This window comes from Rattus norvegicus, chromosome 5 (genome assembly GCF_021556685.1).
Source record: "Rattus norvegicus strain SHRSP/BbbUtx chromosome 5, alternate assembly SHRSP_T2T, whole genome shotgun sequence".
NCBI lineage: Eukaryota > Metazoa > Chordata > Mammalia > Rodentia > Muridae > Rattus > Rattus norvegicus.
This window is the reverse complement of record NC_141538.1, coordinates 107,007,044-107,023,287: the sequence shown is the minus strand read 5'-3', so window position 1 is coordinate 107,023,287 and position 16,244 is coordinate 107,007,044. Positions and strand designations below refer to the sequence as shown.

At 39.8% G+C, this 16,244-nt stretch overlaps 1 protein-coding gene across 3 annotated transcripts in view; it reads right to left on the bottom strand.

Annotated features, from left to right (window-relative positions):
- Nucleotides 1-16,244, bottom strand: part of Dennd4c (DENN domain containing 4C) — a 97,015-nt gene that overhangs the window by 10,404 nt on the left and 70,367 nt on the right. For all 3 annotated transcript variants that reach the window (XM_087549041.1, NM_001427785.1, XM_087549042.1), the window contains 5 exon segments: nt 15,439-15,619; nt 7,722-7,831; nt 7,277-7,452; nt 2,141-2,323; nt 1,210-1,402 (listed from right to left, as the gene is read on the bottom strand). In XM_087549041.1, the coding sequence (XP_087405167.1) occupies nt 1,210-1,402; nt 2,141-2,323; nt 7,277-7,452; nt 7,722-7,831; nt 15,439-15,619 (843 nt within the window).

Here is a 16,244-nt window from a genome sequence, read left to right as displayed (position 1 = left end):
TTTTGACACAACTTTCATGATTAAAACTCTGAACAAAGACTGAATATCCTGATGATTCCCTAGTTTAGGGGTGTGTGCGTGTTACAGATGCCTGCTGAAATATTTACATGTAGCATAAACATTGCTTTACTTTCAAATTAATCTAGTTAATAAGGATTTTCATAAAAGCAAAAAAAGAATGGCCATCAACTAAAACTTACTAAAGTAGCTGTAGTGTCAGGAGACTTTATGAGCTAGATACAGAAGTGTGCACACACACTACTTGGAAGGCAGAGGCAGGAGAATCTCTGTGAATTGGAGGCCAGCCTGGCCTATACTGTGAGACCGTGTACATCTTTGAACATTTCAATACTAAGAGTTTAATCAGGGTGTGGCGGCACATGCCTGTAATGCCAGTACTTGGCAGATTGAGGCATGAGGACTCCCACAAGTTTGAAGCAAGTCTCATTTACATACCAAGTTCCAAGGCAGTCAGAGCTACAGGGCAAGATCACGTCTCAAAGGAGCCAAACACATGCACACACAAGTACATTTTCAGTTTGAAAATCTTTCAGTCTCTTTATGGATTTTTTGGGATAGGCATGCATCATTATACCTGGCAAATTTCTATGTTCCTATGTGTTTGTGTATGTGCAGAACATGACACTGGGTATCTCCCTCAACATTCTCTACCTTATTTTTTTTTGTTGTTGTTCTTTTTTTTTTCCGGAGCTGGGGACCGAACCCAGGGCCTTGCGCTTCCTAGGCAAGCGCTCTACCACCGAGCTAAATCCCCAACCCCTCTCTACCTTATTTTTTGAGACAAAGTTTCTCATTGAACCTGGAGCTCAACAATTCAGCCTGACTGACTGACTAGCAAGCCCAGTAATCTTCCTGTCTCCACCTACACAGTGTTTGCATTATTAGGCATGTACTATTCTATGTGGCTGCTATCGCTGGTGCAGAGAGCTCAACTCCTGAGTTTTCATGCTTGTGCAGCAGCCTTTTAATGGCTGAGCCATCTCTCCAGCAGGACAGGATCTTGCTATGTAAGTAGTTCTGCCAGGCTTAAAGTTCACTGTGTATCACAAAGATAAATTTAATCCTCCTGTCTCGGCCTTGAGTGCCACTAAAAAAATTGTACCTATCACTTTCACATGATACCATGAAATTGTGAGGTGTTCCAAGTGATATTACAAAAGTATACAGTGTGGTTACAACAATACACACCACATCTTCCTGTAGACTATTTGGAAGACTAACTGTTGAAATGCCATGAAATGGTCGCTGGGAGACGTCAATATTTTGCAGAGGACCTCCAACACTATGACTTCGAGTCAAAGATACATTTCGTTTAGATAAACTATTAGGCACAGAGGACATTTTCACACTCTGGACATCACTGGTTTTCTTTATTTCATCACTGAAAAAACAAAGAAGCAATGTTAGTCATGAAAAACAATCTAAATTCCAGAGAGGCACAGTATTTTCTACAGTGGATTTAAATGTTCTGAATCCATTGAGAAGAACTGGCATCTGTTAAGAATTAAATGTGGGGCTAGAGAGATGGCTCAGTAGTTTAAGAGTTCTTCCAGAGGTCCTGAGTTCAATTCCTAGCAACGGCAGCTCACAACCGTCTATAATGGGATCCAATCCCCTCTGCTGGTGTAAACCTTAAATGTGAAGCTGGAGGTGTGGCTCAATGGTGGAGCACTTGCCTCCTGAGGCCTGCCATTCAATCTCTACCATCTCTCTCCCCATAAAACCATCAAACATTCACCGAACATTCTCCTAACCCTGGTCAGATGGTTAACTGGTGACAGGTATGAGAGGACATGCCTAGTCAGTTGTTTTATTTAAACATTACTTCATCTTTATTAAACACAATCTCAAAGTACTTGTCCATGTAAGTAAATACAGATTTGCTGAGAGGCTTTTAATTTCTACTGGGCTATGATCTAACTAAAAAACAGAGACAGGATATGATTTACACTGGCAGGAGGGGCAGGGATGGGACAGACTGGTCTTGAATTTATAATCTTCCTCATTCAGCCTCCTCATTCAGCCGTGCACCACCAAGCCCAGCCAGGCTATGTGTAGGTGCAGAATGTTTACAGGAATACTGACTTTCTTACAGTGAACTCTGTGCACCCTTCGGTACCTCGATTCGACTGTATAACTTGCTTCTTCTGTTATGGTCTCGCTGTGTTTCGAATAGTCCATAAAGCTGATCAAGTCAGGTTCTGCTGAACTGGACACAGGTTTGTGTTCCAAGGGCTCATTTGCAGATGGAATGCTGCCACTTTGTAAACTGTCACCAGATGTACTTGGTTTCAAGAAAAAGCTAAGTAAGGAACAGAAAGGGGGAAAAAAAGGCTTAAAAAAAATTCCCAAGTCTAGGTTAGTTCAGTGAGTAACATGCTTGCCATGAAAGATTGAGGACCTGAATTGAATCCCTGGAATCCACAGTGAAAGAAGAAAACCAACTGTGGAGAAATCAGTCTCTGACCTCTACACACACTCCTGTTTCCACACATATACAAACACACTCACACCCACAATGTGTGTGTGTTTTATTTCTTTATTTACTTTGAGACAGGGTTTCTCTGTGTAGCCCTGGCTATTCTTGAACTTACTCTGCAGACCAGGCTGGCCTCTAATTCAGAGATCTATCTGCCTCTGCTTTAAAGATGTGAGCCACCACCAGGCTTACAATATATTTTTTAAGGTAGGGTCTTACTGTGTAGCCCTTGTTGGCCTGGAATACAGTATGTAGATCAGGTTGGCTTCCAATCTCTGGTCTCTGTGACACCAAGTGCCTCTGCCTCCCAGTACTGGAATTAAAGGTATGTGACCAATTCCCTCCCTTTAAATCTCCATGTCCTCAAATAATCGTATTTAGAATCACTGATTTACAGGAAATCAGCATTAGCTGGGAGTCTCCGGGGCCGTGCTCCCTCCTCAGATGCACGCTTTTGCTTTCCTCCCCCTCTCCATCCTAAGACCTGCAAATGAGAGGGCCGCAGTGCTGACTTCTGACACTATGAAAGAAAACTTGAAAAAGGAAAACAAAACATTCCCTAATTTAAAAAAAAAAAAAAAAAGGCATGGAATCTGGAGTGACGGCTCAGCACTCAAGAGCACTTGCTGCTCTGCTGAGGACCAAGTTTGGTTCCCCTCCCCGACACGGTGCCTTATACTATCCATAAAGCTCAGGTCCAGGGATGATGTTCCAATGCTCCCTGGGACTGGGCAGACACACAGTGCATATACATATGTGCAGACAACAAAACACGCATACACATAAAGTAAGGATAAAAGTCTTTTAAAGAAAATTTAGTAGAGACATGCTAACACAAGCCTGTAATCTGAGAAACAAGCCTGTAATATGAGACACTGGAGGCTGAGGCAGGAAACATTGAGTTCAAATTCAACTTGTACTACCTAACAAGATCCCTCTCAACCACTCCCAAACCAAACGTAGGACCAGGTAAGGCTAGCTCCAGCAGTATGTTTTAGGTTGATCTTCCTGGGCACTGTGCTACACGCCTATAATCTCAGTCGTTAATCTATGTTAATCTTTTTTCTTTTTCTTTTTCTTTTTCTTTTTTTTTTCTTTTTTTCGGAGCTGGGGACTGAACCCAGGGCCTTGCGCTCTCTAGGCAAGTGCTCTTCCACTGAGCTAAATCCCCAACCCTCTATGTTAATCTTTAACTGCTCATAATGACACATTTATAGACCTCTATGTTGTGTCCTTAATTTTGTCTTCTCTTTCCTTCTTTCTCTGGGTCAGACTGGGTGACAATAGGGCCATGCAAAGGACATTATTATATATATTTTTTTATTTTATGTGTGAGTACACTATATCTGTCTTCACACACACCGGAAGAGGGCATTGGATCCCATTACAGATGGTTGTGAGCCATCATGTGGTTGCTGGGAATTGAACTCAGGACCTCTGGAAGAGCAGCCAGTGCTCTTAACCACTGAGCCATCTCTCCAGCCCCAAAGGACATTATTAACTAAGCTAATGATGTTTTACTCTTGATAAGGGTTTGATTTCCACTAATGTATACATTTATTCTTCAAATGATATTTTACATTTGCCTATTTTCTGTATGTAATGCTAAATTACATGTATGTAATGACAACTCATTTAAATTAAGAAGTACATTAATATTTACTGTGTATTTATTTGATTTATAAATAATTTATTATATATATATAGCATATATAATAGGTACCTGTGTTTATTACCTTGTATTTATTTGATTCAAAAATTTTAATTTTACTGATTATTAATGTATGTACATATATGTTGAGTCCCTAAGGTATGTGATCCCTAAGGCATGGTAGCAGGTGACTTTACCCACTGAGCCAGTCTCACCCCTTTTGTTTTGTTAAGACAGAGACTCACTCTAGCCTAGACTGACCTCAAAGGTGCAGCAACCCTTTTGCCTCAGCCTCCAATTCAGCTACCATACCTGGCTTTTACTTTTCAATGAATAAAGGTATACAAGATTAATAAACATATGGGGAGATAGATGATAGATGAATGTGTGTGTGTGTGTGTGTGTGTGTGTGTGTGTGTGTAAAGGAAAATTTAGCAAGGAAGCATAGACAGTAAAAGAAATCAACCATGAATATTATATATGAAAGAATAAATCAAGTAACACAGCAGCAGCATCAGATAACACTAAGCAGGAAAAATATCAGGAAAAGAGGACAGCGTTGAGACAATACACACACGGAGAAAGACAAAAACTAATGAAAAAAACTTGCAAAAAGTTGGGTATACATTGAGACCAAACTTAAGAGCTGGATAAAATCTAAGGACTTGGACCATATATTCAAGATAATTATAATTGAGAATTTCCAAAACCCAGAAAAAGGAATAGACGTGCAGTCATACACATGGCCAGACACACTCCACACATATCACAGTGATGTCAAAATACAAATCTGGGGGTAGAGAGATGGTGCAGCGTTAAAACAGCACCTTCTACTCTTGCAAAATAATAGAGTCTGGTTCCTAGCTCTCATGGGGCAGCTCTCAACTGCCTGTAATTCCAGCACCAACACCCTCTTTTGCCCTATAGCACATAGACACAGACAGATACACACACACACATACACACACACACACACACACACACACACACACACACACTAAATCTTAAAATAAACAAACCAACAAAAATCACAAAGCAAAGTAACAATACTAAAAGCTATAAAAGAAAAACACTGAGAGAGAAAAATAACAGAATAACATCAGATTTGTCACCAGCATCCCTAAAAGCCAAGAAAGAATTCTTTTCCCAGCCCCAATCTTACCAACCAAGTAAGAACAAAACCAACAACAACATGGAGAAGTAAGACCATTTCAAGACAGAGCTGGCTTAGCAGTTAAGAGCATTGGATGCTCCTCCAGAAATCCTAGGTTTGATTCCAGCATCCACAACCAGCATCAACAACCATTAACTCCAGTTCCAGGGGATCTGATGCCTTCTTCCAGACCTGGAGGGTAGGGTACCAGGCACAGATGGTACACAGAGATACATGTATCCAAATATTCATACACATAAAAATAAACTAATTATAAAAAAAGATTATCTCAAGGCAAACACAATTCAAGACAATTCATGACATTTAAGCCAGCAGTGCAGAAAATTCTTAAGGTAGTGAAGGACCACAGTTTCACACAAAAGAATGCAGGACAGTACACAGTCCATAAATATAACAGATGAACAGAAGAGAACACGGGAGGGATCAATCATGTCCAACACAGCAAACCAGTGAACACCCAACACTGCCAAGACTGAAAGAATTACCAACTGACCAAGCAACCAGAGCAAACCACCATAAAGAGCAACAAGCCCTCACCAAAAGTAACCTTTAGTACCAATGGCCTTAATACACCAATCAACACACAGACTTTCAGACTGATGGAAGAACACACAGCAGGGCCAGGAAGATGCCTCCATGGGTAAAGGTGCTAGCTGTACAAGTCTAAACAATCTGAGTTTGACTCCAGGAACCCACATAAAGACATGTGTGATCCCGCTCCTAAAGCAAGATGGGAGGTGGAAGTAAGAAAAACAGGAAGGACCTTGCTTCAACAAGGGAGAAGGTCTAAGTTGTCCTCTGACCTCTACATATGCATCAGTGTCACACATGTATCTGTAATCACGCTCACTGACATGTAATAATATGAATAAATAAATTTTTTTTAAAAACACTTTAATTGAAAATTAAACAAAATCATCAGCAACAACAAAAATCCCTAAGGGGCTAAGAATGTAATCAGAGTGCACGCTTATATTACATGCATGAAGTGCTGGCTTTGATTCTCAACAATCAAAACAAAACGACAAAGCAAATAAAATATTTCTCAATTACTCACCTATTTTGTCAACTTTCAATTGATCACAGACTGATTAGTCTCATTTCTTTTGTTTCCAGGCTAGGACCTTATGCATGCTAGGCCAAGAGATCTACTATTAAGCCATATCCCAGCCTCTAATTTGTGGCATTTCTATTATCTAGGATTTGTTCATCTCACTATATCAGACAGTGGCAACAAGATGTGAAGATTTAATTTAGATCACTATAGCAGAAATTTTGTGTGCATATGTGTTTGTGTAGTTGAATGCACAGGTGTATACATGAATGAGTGTATATATAGGATGTGGAACTCAGAGGTCAATGTCCTGTGACTGCTTCAATCACTTTCCAGAAACTGGTTTTGCTTTTATTTTCAAGACTCTGATTATATTATATAGCCCAGTCTGGTCTTGACATCTGCTTGCCTCACATTTTGAGTAAAGGTGCCAGACCTGGCTTCACTGTATTTTGTTTTTATTGTTTGTTTGTTTTTAAAAACAGCATCTCTCACTGAACCTGGAACTCAGTGACTTAGCTAGGCTAGCTGGCCAGTAAGCTTCAGAGACTTAGCTGTCTTCACCTCCAGTGCTGGCATTTCAGATGGGTGCTCAGCTTTTCCCAGGAGCTCAGGATCCAAATTCAGGCTCTCTTGTTTGATCAAGAAGCACTGTCGAAACCAAGCCACCTCCTCAGCCCAGGGAGTGCTAAAGTGTCCCTAAAATATTAGTTCTGAATCAGCTATACAGAGTTTAATTTCAAGACACTGCTCCTGTTATTCATACATTAAGCAGAGCAGAAAGGTAGTCTAGAGAGAGGAGAGGACACCCTTACACAGTCCGCTGGGTGTGGACCTTTCCTGAACAGTCATGTCTTTAGGGCACTTACCTCCTGAGGGAGCTTGCACAATACTAACCTGGCAGAGCCTCTCAGGTCTTTAAACTCTACATTGAGAAGAGGCAAGAAGTTGCTTTTACAGAATGGGCAGGTTGTATTCAAATTTGAGTCATCTGCTGTCCACCCAGCCATGATTTCTTCATCGTAAACCAGAGCTCCACAAGCTCTACACTGCGAGCAACTTGACATCAAAACCTAAAGGAAGAATAGGAAGACAGAGTCTCTATGGTGGAAATGGATCTCAGTGGTCTATTCTACTGGGGAAAAATACAATTTTTAGTTATTTTATTGGTTTCAACTAGAGGTAAAAGCTCTTTTATATTACAGACAAACTAATGCTTCAAAGATATTAAACACTCCTCTGACTATCCACATAGATCCCATTGAATCCTAGTAAGGGTTATTATGAGGTAAGAATGTTTACAGACACTTTACCACAGGTACAAGAACTATAGAATCTTTACCTCCATCGCACAATTTTGATAGATGCTAGACATACTGGTATTCTGAGAAGAACCATGGTCTGATTTTTCAAAGTCCTGCCCTTTGATATTTCTTGAAAATGGAACTTCACCTAAAGAAAAGAAAGAAGTGGAATACATAATGTAGGAGAATGTTCTCAATGCTTTGGAAATACATGCTGAAATATTAAGGTGGTAAGTACCATGAAATCAGGTATTAATAAATATTTACTATATAAATGTGGGTGCATATAGATATAAACTGATACAATTGATGAAAGTTAACTAAATGTAGGTAGAGGATATATAAATGTTTATTAAATAATTTTCTCAACTTTTCCTACTACCAACTTAGATGATTACAGGTATATATCTGTACTACCAGTACTTATAAACAGGGAAAAGGAGAACTGGCTGGGGGGACAGGTCTGTGCTATACGATGAGACTTTGTCTTAAAGAATCAGAAAAAAAGCCTTCCAGTCTCCATCTGGACTCAGAGCTAAAGCTGTCGTACAGCCCTCCTTATCCAAATTCTGCCTGGAGAGAGCTGGTCTCCTACGAGCACTGTCACTCCTAAGATCACAGGCTCACAGGCCCACAGGAGGACAAGCTCCAGTCAGAGATAGAAAGGTCAACTAAGATCAGAGACAACCTGATGGTGAGAGGCAAGTACAAGAACCAAGACTACAACAGAAACCAAGACTACTTGACATCATCAGAGCCTGGTTCTCACACCACAGCAAATACTGGATATCCCAACACACCAGAAAAGCAAGATTTGCATTTAAATCACATCTCATGATGATGATTGAGGACTTTAAGGAATTAAATAATTCCCTTTAAGAAATACAGAAGAACATAGGTAAACAAACAGAAGCCCTTAAAGAAGAAACATAAAAATCCCTTCAAAAATTACAGGAAAACACAACCAAACAGGTGAAGGAATTTAACAAAACCATCCAGGATCTAAAAATGGAAATAGAAACAATAAAGAAATCACAAAGGGAGACAACCCTAGAGATAGAAACATTAGGAAAGAGATCAGGAGTGATACATGAAAGCATCACCAACAGAATACAAGAGATAGAAGACAGAATCTCAGGGGCAGAAGATACCATAGAAAAATATTGACACAACTGCCAAAGATAATGTAAACTGCAAAAAGCTCCTAACCCAAAACATCCAGGAAATCCAGGACACAATGAGAAAACAACCCTAAGCGTATTAGGTATAGAAGACAGTGAAGAATCCCAACTTAAAGGGCCAGTAAATATCTTCAACAAAATCATAGAAGAAAACTTCCCTAACCTAAAGAAAGAGATGCCTACAAACATATAAGCAGTCTACAGAACTCCAAATAGACTGGACCAGAAAAGAAACTCCTCCCATCGCATAATAATCAAAACACCAAACGCACGGAACAAAGAAAGAATATGAAAAACAGTAAAGGAAAAAGATCAAGTAACATATAAAGGCAGACCTATCAGAATTACACCAGAATTCCCAACAAGATCCTGGGCAGATGCCATACAGACCCTAAGAGAACACAAATGCCAGCCCAGGCTACGATATCCAGCAAAACTCTCAATTACCATAGATATAAAACACAAAGAATTCCGTGACAAAACCAAATTTACACAATATCTTTCCACAAATCCAGTCCTACAAAGGATAATAGAAGGAAAACTCCAACACAAGGAGGGAAACTACACCCTAGAAAAAGCAAGAAAGAAATCGTTGACCAAATCCAGAAGAGAGCCACACAAACATAATTCCACCTCTAACAACAAAAACAACGGAAAGCAACAATCACTATTAATTAATATCTCTTAATATCAATAGACTCCATTCCCCCAATAAAAAGACATAGACAGACAGACTGGATATGTAAACAGCATCCAGCATTCTGCTGCATACAGGAAACAAACCTCACTGACAAAGACAGATATTACCTCCAGTAAAACGCTGGAAAAAAATTTTCCACATAACTGGTCCCAAGAAACAAGATGGAGTAGCCATTCTAATATTGAATAAAATAAACTTTCAACCAAAAGTTATCAAAAAAGATAAAGAATGGACACTTCATACTCATCAAAGGAAAAATTTACCAAGATGAACTCTCAATTCTGAACATCTATGCTCCAAAGGCAAGGGCACCCACATTCATAAAAGAAACCTTACTAAAGCTCAAAGCACACATTTGCACCTCACACAACAATAGTTGAGAGATTTCAACACCCCACTCTCATCAATGGACAGATCATGGAAACAGAAACTAAACAGAGAGACAGTGAAACTAACAGAATTATGAACCAAATGGATTTAACAAGTATCTACAGAACATTTCATCTTAAAACAAAATATACCTTCTTCTCAGCACCTCATAGTACCTTCTCTAAAACTGACATATACTTGGTCACAAAACAGACCTCAACAGATGCTAGAAGACTGAAATAATACCAAGCATCCTATCAGATCACCATGGACTAAGGCTGGTCTTCAATAACAACAGAAACAACAAAAAGCCCACATACACATGGAAACTGAACAACGCTTTACTCAATGATATCTTGGTCAAGGAAGAAAGAAAGAAAGAAATTAAAGACTTTGACAATGTAGGCACAACATAACCCAAATGATGGGACACAATGAAAGCTATGCTAAGAGGAAAATGCATAGCTCTGAGTGCCTCCAAAAAGAAACAGGAGAGAATATAATATGTCAGCAGCTTGACAGCATACCTAAAATGAAAAGAAGTAAATACACCCAGGAGGAGTAGAAGGCAGGAAATAATCAAACTCAGGGTTGAAATCAACTAAGTAGAAACAAAAAGAACTATACAGAATAAACAAAGCCAGGAGCTAGTTCTTTGAGAAAATCAACAAGATAGATAAACCCTTAGCCAGACTAACCAGAGGGCACAGAGAGTGTGTCCAAATTAACAAATTCAGAAATGAAAAAGGAGACAGAACAACTAAAACTGAGGAAGTTAAAAAAAATCATCAGATTCTACTCAACAAAACTGGAAAATCTGGATGAAATGGACAATTTTCTAGACAGATACCAGGTAGCAGAGTTAAATCAGGTTCAGATAAACCATCTAAAAACAGTCCCATGGGCTGGGGATTTAGCTCAGTGGTAGAGCGCTTACCTAGGGAGCGCAAGGCCCTGGGTTCGGTCCCCAGCTCCGAAAAAAAAAGAACCAAAAAATAAAAAAAAATAAAAAATAAATAAAAACAGTCCCATGACTCCTAAAGAAATAGAAGCAGTCATTAAAAGTCTCCCAACCAAAAAAAGCCCAGGACCAGATGGGTTTAGTGCAGAATTCTATCAGACCTTCATAGAAGACCTCACACCAACACTCTCCAAACTATTCCACAAAATTGAAACAGATGGAGCTGTACCTAATTCCTTTTATGAAGCTATAATTATACTTATACTTAAACCACACAAAGACCCTACCTACGAAGAAAGAGAACTTCAGATCAATTTCCTTTATGAATATCAAGGCAAAAATACTCAATAAAATTCTTGAAAACCGAATCCAAGAACACATCAAAACAATTATCCATCATGACCAAGTAGGCTTCATCCTAGGGATGCAGGGATGGTTTAATATACGGAAAACCATCAACGTAATCCACTATGTAAACAAACTCAAAGATAAAAACCACATGATCATTTCATTAGATGCTGAGAAAGCATTTGACAAAATTCAACACTCCTTCATGAAAAAGTCCTGGAAAGAACAGGAATTCAAGGCCCATACCTAAACATAGTAAAAGCCATATACAGCAAACCAGTAGCTAACATCAAACTAAATGGAGAGAAACTTGAAGCAATTCCACTAAAATCAGGGACTATACAAGGCTACCCACTCTCTCCCTACTTATTCAACACAGTACTTAAAGTCCTAGCCAGAGCAATTAGACAACAAAAGGAGGTCAAAAGGATACAAATTAGAAAGGAAGAAGTCAAAATATCACTATTTGCAGATGATATGATAGTATACAAAAGTTCCACCAGAGAGCTACTAAGGCTGATAAACAACTTCAGCAAGGTGGCTGGATATAAAATAAACAAGTCAGTAGCCTTCCTCTACTGAAAGGATAAACAGGCTGAGAAACAACACACTTCACAATAGTCACAAATAATATAAAGTACCTTGGTGTGACTTTAACCAGGCAAGTGAAAGATTTGTATGACAAGAACTTCAAGTCTCTGAAGAAAGAAATTGAAAAAGATCTCAGAAGATGGAAAGATCTCCCGTGCTCCTGAATTGGTAGGATTAATATTGTAAAAATGGCCATCTTGCCAAAAGCAATCTACAGATTCAATGCAATCCCCATCAAAATTTCAACTCAATTCTTCATAGTGTTAGAAAAAGCAATTTGAAAATTCATTTGAAATAACAAAAAACCCAGGATAGCAAAAACTATACTCAAAAACAAAAGAACTTCTGGGGGAATCACCATCCCTGACCTCAAGCAGTATTATAGAGCCATAGTGAAAAAATACAGAGACAGGCAGGTTGGTATACAGGAACTGAGTAAGGAAGAAATAAGGGTTTTCCACCACACCAGGGATACAAGACCCTAGGCTAAGATGTCAGACCTGAACAGAACTACACTTGGTTCATGTATGTACTAACAAGACTTTTCTTCCAGGAGTTGAAGTATTGACCTAAATCCTTTTGCCTTCCTGCAGCAGAATAAAGAGGAACTAGCACAGAAGGCAGCCTTCTGGGAAGACATAAAAGACAGCATTTTCAACAAATGGTGCTGATTCAACTGGAGGTCAGCATGTAGAAGAATGCAGATCGATCCATACTTATCACCCTGTACAAAGCTCAAGTCCAAGTAGATCAAGGACCTCCACATAAAATCAGATACACTCAAACTAATAGAAGAAAAAGTGGGGAAGAGCCTGGAACAGAAATTTCTTGAACAGAACACCAATGGCTTATGTTCTAAGATCAAGAATCGACAAATGGGACCTCATAAAATTGCAAAGCTTCTGTAAGGTAAAGGACACTGTCCTTAAGTCAAAACAGCAGCCAACAGATTTGTAAAAGATCTACATCCAATAGAGGGCTAATATCTAATAGATACAAAGAACTTAAGAAGGTAGACTCCAGAGAACCAAATAATCCTATTAAAAATGGAGTACAGAGCTAAACAAAGAATTCTCAACTAAGGAAATGTCTAATGGTCCAAAAGTACCTAAAGAAATGTTCAACATCCTTAGTCATCATGGAAATGCAAATCAAAACAACCCTGAGATTCCACCTCACACCAGTCAGAATGGCTAAGATCAAAAACTCAGTGACAGTTGATGCTGGTGAGGAAATGGACAAAGAGGAACTGTTGGTGGGATTGCAAGCTGCTACAACCACTCTGGCAGTTCCTCAGAAAATTGAACATAGTACTACCTGAGAACCCAGCTAAACCACTCCTGGGCACATATAGTCAAAAGATGCTCCAACATATAACAAGGACACAAGCTCCACTATGTTCATAGCAGCCTTATTTATAATAGCCAGAAGCTGGAAAGAACCCAGATGCCCTTCAACAGAGGAATGGATACAGAAATGTGGTACATCTGCACAATGGAGTACATATACTACTTAGCTATCAAAAACAATGACTTCAGGTTAGAGAGATGACTCAGTGGTTAAGACTCTTCCAGAGGTCCTGAGTTTAAATCCCAGCAACCACATGGTAGCTCACAACCATCTGTAATCAGATCTAATGCCCTCTTCTGGTGTGTCTGAAGATAGCTACAGTGTACTTATACATAATAAACAAATTTTTTTTTAAAAAAAGATAAAAACAACAACAACAAACAATGACTTCATAAAATTCTTAGGTAAATGGATGGAACTAGAAAATATCATTCTGAGTGAGGTAACCCAGTCACAAAAGGACGCAGATGGTATATACTCACTGATAAGTGGATTAGGCAAAAAGCTCAGAATATCTATGATACAACTCACAGACGATATGAAGCCCAAGAAGAAGGAAGACCAAAGTACAGATGCTTCAGTCCCTCTTAGAAGGGGGAACAAAATACTCACAGGAGGTAGGAGGTAGGAGGGACTTGGAAGGAAGAAAGGAGGAGAAGGGGAAAAAGTGGGGCAAGATTTGGTATGAGCGGAGAGGGGATGATATTCAGAGGGCCAGGAATTTGAACAGAGGTATGTAGTAATAGGGAATAGCGATGGGGAACTGCGGGTATTACTAGGGATTAGTGATGGGAACTGCGGGTAGTGATAGGGAATAGTGATGAGAACTGCGGGTAGTGATAGGGAATGGTGATGGGGAATTGCGGGTAGTAATAGGGAATAGCGGTGGGAACCGGGGCAGCCACCAGCAAGTCCCAGATGGCAGGAAAGCAAGAGGCTCCCAGGACCCAGTGGGGATGAGATTAACTGAAACGCCCACCCAACAAAGGGGAGGGAGAACCTGTAGAGACCATACCCAGAGGTTAGGCAAGGATGGGACCACCCACCCTTCTCAAAATTTTAACCCAGGATTGCTCCTGTCTAAAGGGAATACAGGGACAAAGAGTGGAGCAGAGACTGAAGGAAAGGCCATCCAGAGACTGCCCCACCTGGGGATCCATCCCATATACAGACACCAAACCCAGTCACTACTGCTGATGCCAAGAAGTGCTTGCTAAGAGGAGCCTGAAATGGATGCCTCTTGAGAGGCTCTGCCAGAGCCCTACTGATACAGATGCAGACACTTGAAGTCAACCATCAGACTGAGCATGGGGACTACAATGGAGGAGTTAGGGAAAGGACTGAAGGGGCTGAAAGGGTTTGCAACCCCAGAGGAAGAACAACAATATTAACCAACCAGACACCTCAGAACTCCCAGGGACTAAACCACCGACCAAAGAGTACACATGGAGGGACCCATGGCTCCAGCTGCATATGTAGCAGAGGATGGCACTGTCTGGCATCAGTAGAAGTCCTTGGTCTTGTGAAGGCTCCATACTCCAGTGTGGGGGAATGCCAGGGCGGGGAGGAGAGGGAGCATCCTCATAGAATCAGGGGAGAGGGAATGTGAGAGAGGAGAACCAGGGAAGGGGATAACATTTGAAATATAAATACATAAAATATCCAAAAAAAAGGAAAAAATTATCTTTCATAATTTCACAATGGCATTGCTCTTTTCCTTCCCCTTCGCACAATTATTTAGAACTTGTTTTTATCTTGTGGTCTTCCTTCTGCATTTGTAGGCTTCCATCAATTATAGATTGAAATAATTATAAAAAAAAAAGAATCAGAAGAAATATAGATAAAAGGCTTAATAATAGAGGTGATACTTCTCTGTCTTGAAATTGTAATTGTATTCTCAGAGATCCTTAAAATCTATTTCAATCACTGATTTACCCAGAGAACAAGTTAAAAAAAATACATACTCCCAAGGCCGCATTCCACAAATTCAGTTTCGGAGGAGGAAGGGAAGAAGGAGTGGGGAAATAGAAGGGAGGGGATTCCTAAGTGGTTCAGTTGACAGCACATGGTAATAATACTTGGATATCATAAAGTCAGAGTAAAACATATACATGGGGTATAGTGGAAACTGAATGAGAGTGTAGCTAAGTGGTAGCACTGCTGCCCATATGTATAGGCCCCAGTCCAATCTCCAGCACCACAGATACATAAACAACACGCAAAACCAGAAGGCGAGAGAACAAACGTTCCCATACCTGTTGGACACTGCGATTTCCCAACATCTCCACTGCTGCTACTACTGCCGAGGCTGGTGCTGCTCTGGGTAAGTTCACTGGGAACCAACCCTGAGATACTTGTAGTAGGCGACAGACTCTCCCCCAGTATATGATGATCTTCTAGGCCAGCTGGGAAACTATAATCTTTATTAGGTTCTTCCTATAATTAAAAAGAATAAAACCTTGCATCATAAGTAATATCTTCTGCAATGGAAATGGATTCACTTTACTCCTTTCAGATTGATTGAAATTTTGTATCTTAAAGCAAATAACCCCTATGTCTTTTCAAAACTGTCAAGTTATCTCACTGACTTATGAAATTTCCAGTCTTAAGACATTCAAGAAGTGACATACCTGGATGGGTGCTCAAAAACTGTCCCCTCACAAGGTCACCTACTATCTGCCCTAGGTGAACTAATCATTCACTTACATATTACATAATTAGTAAATCCCCTATTGCTTAATTAAGCACCCCAAATACATTGATTCTTTACGAGACTGTATACAGTTATAGAGTCCAAGTTCAAATGGCCATGAAAAAAATCCTTTCTAAAAGTCAGAAAACATTTCAGAAATAAAATGATTCATTCTGTTCTTTATCATAATGCTAAGTAAGCTACCTCCTCACCCCTACTCCTATCCACTACAACTCAAGGAGGGGAAAAATCAAGGGCCTTCTATATAAAGCTGGCACTCTACCAAGTAAGCCAAATCTCAAGCCTTGGATGAACACTTTTGAAGTTATTCTGTGTATGGACTGATCTTATAAAGCTCTTTAAGTACAA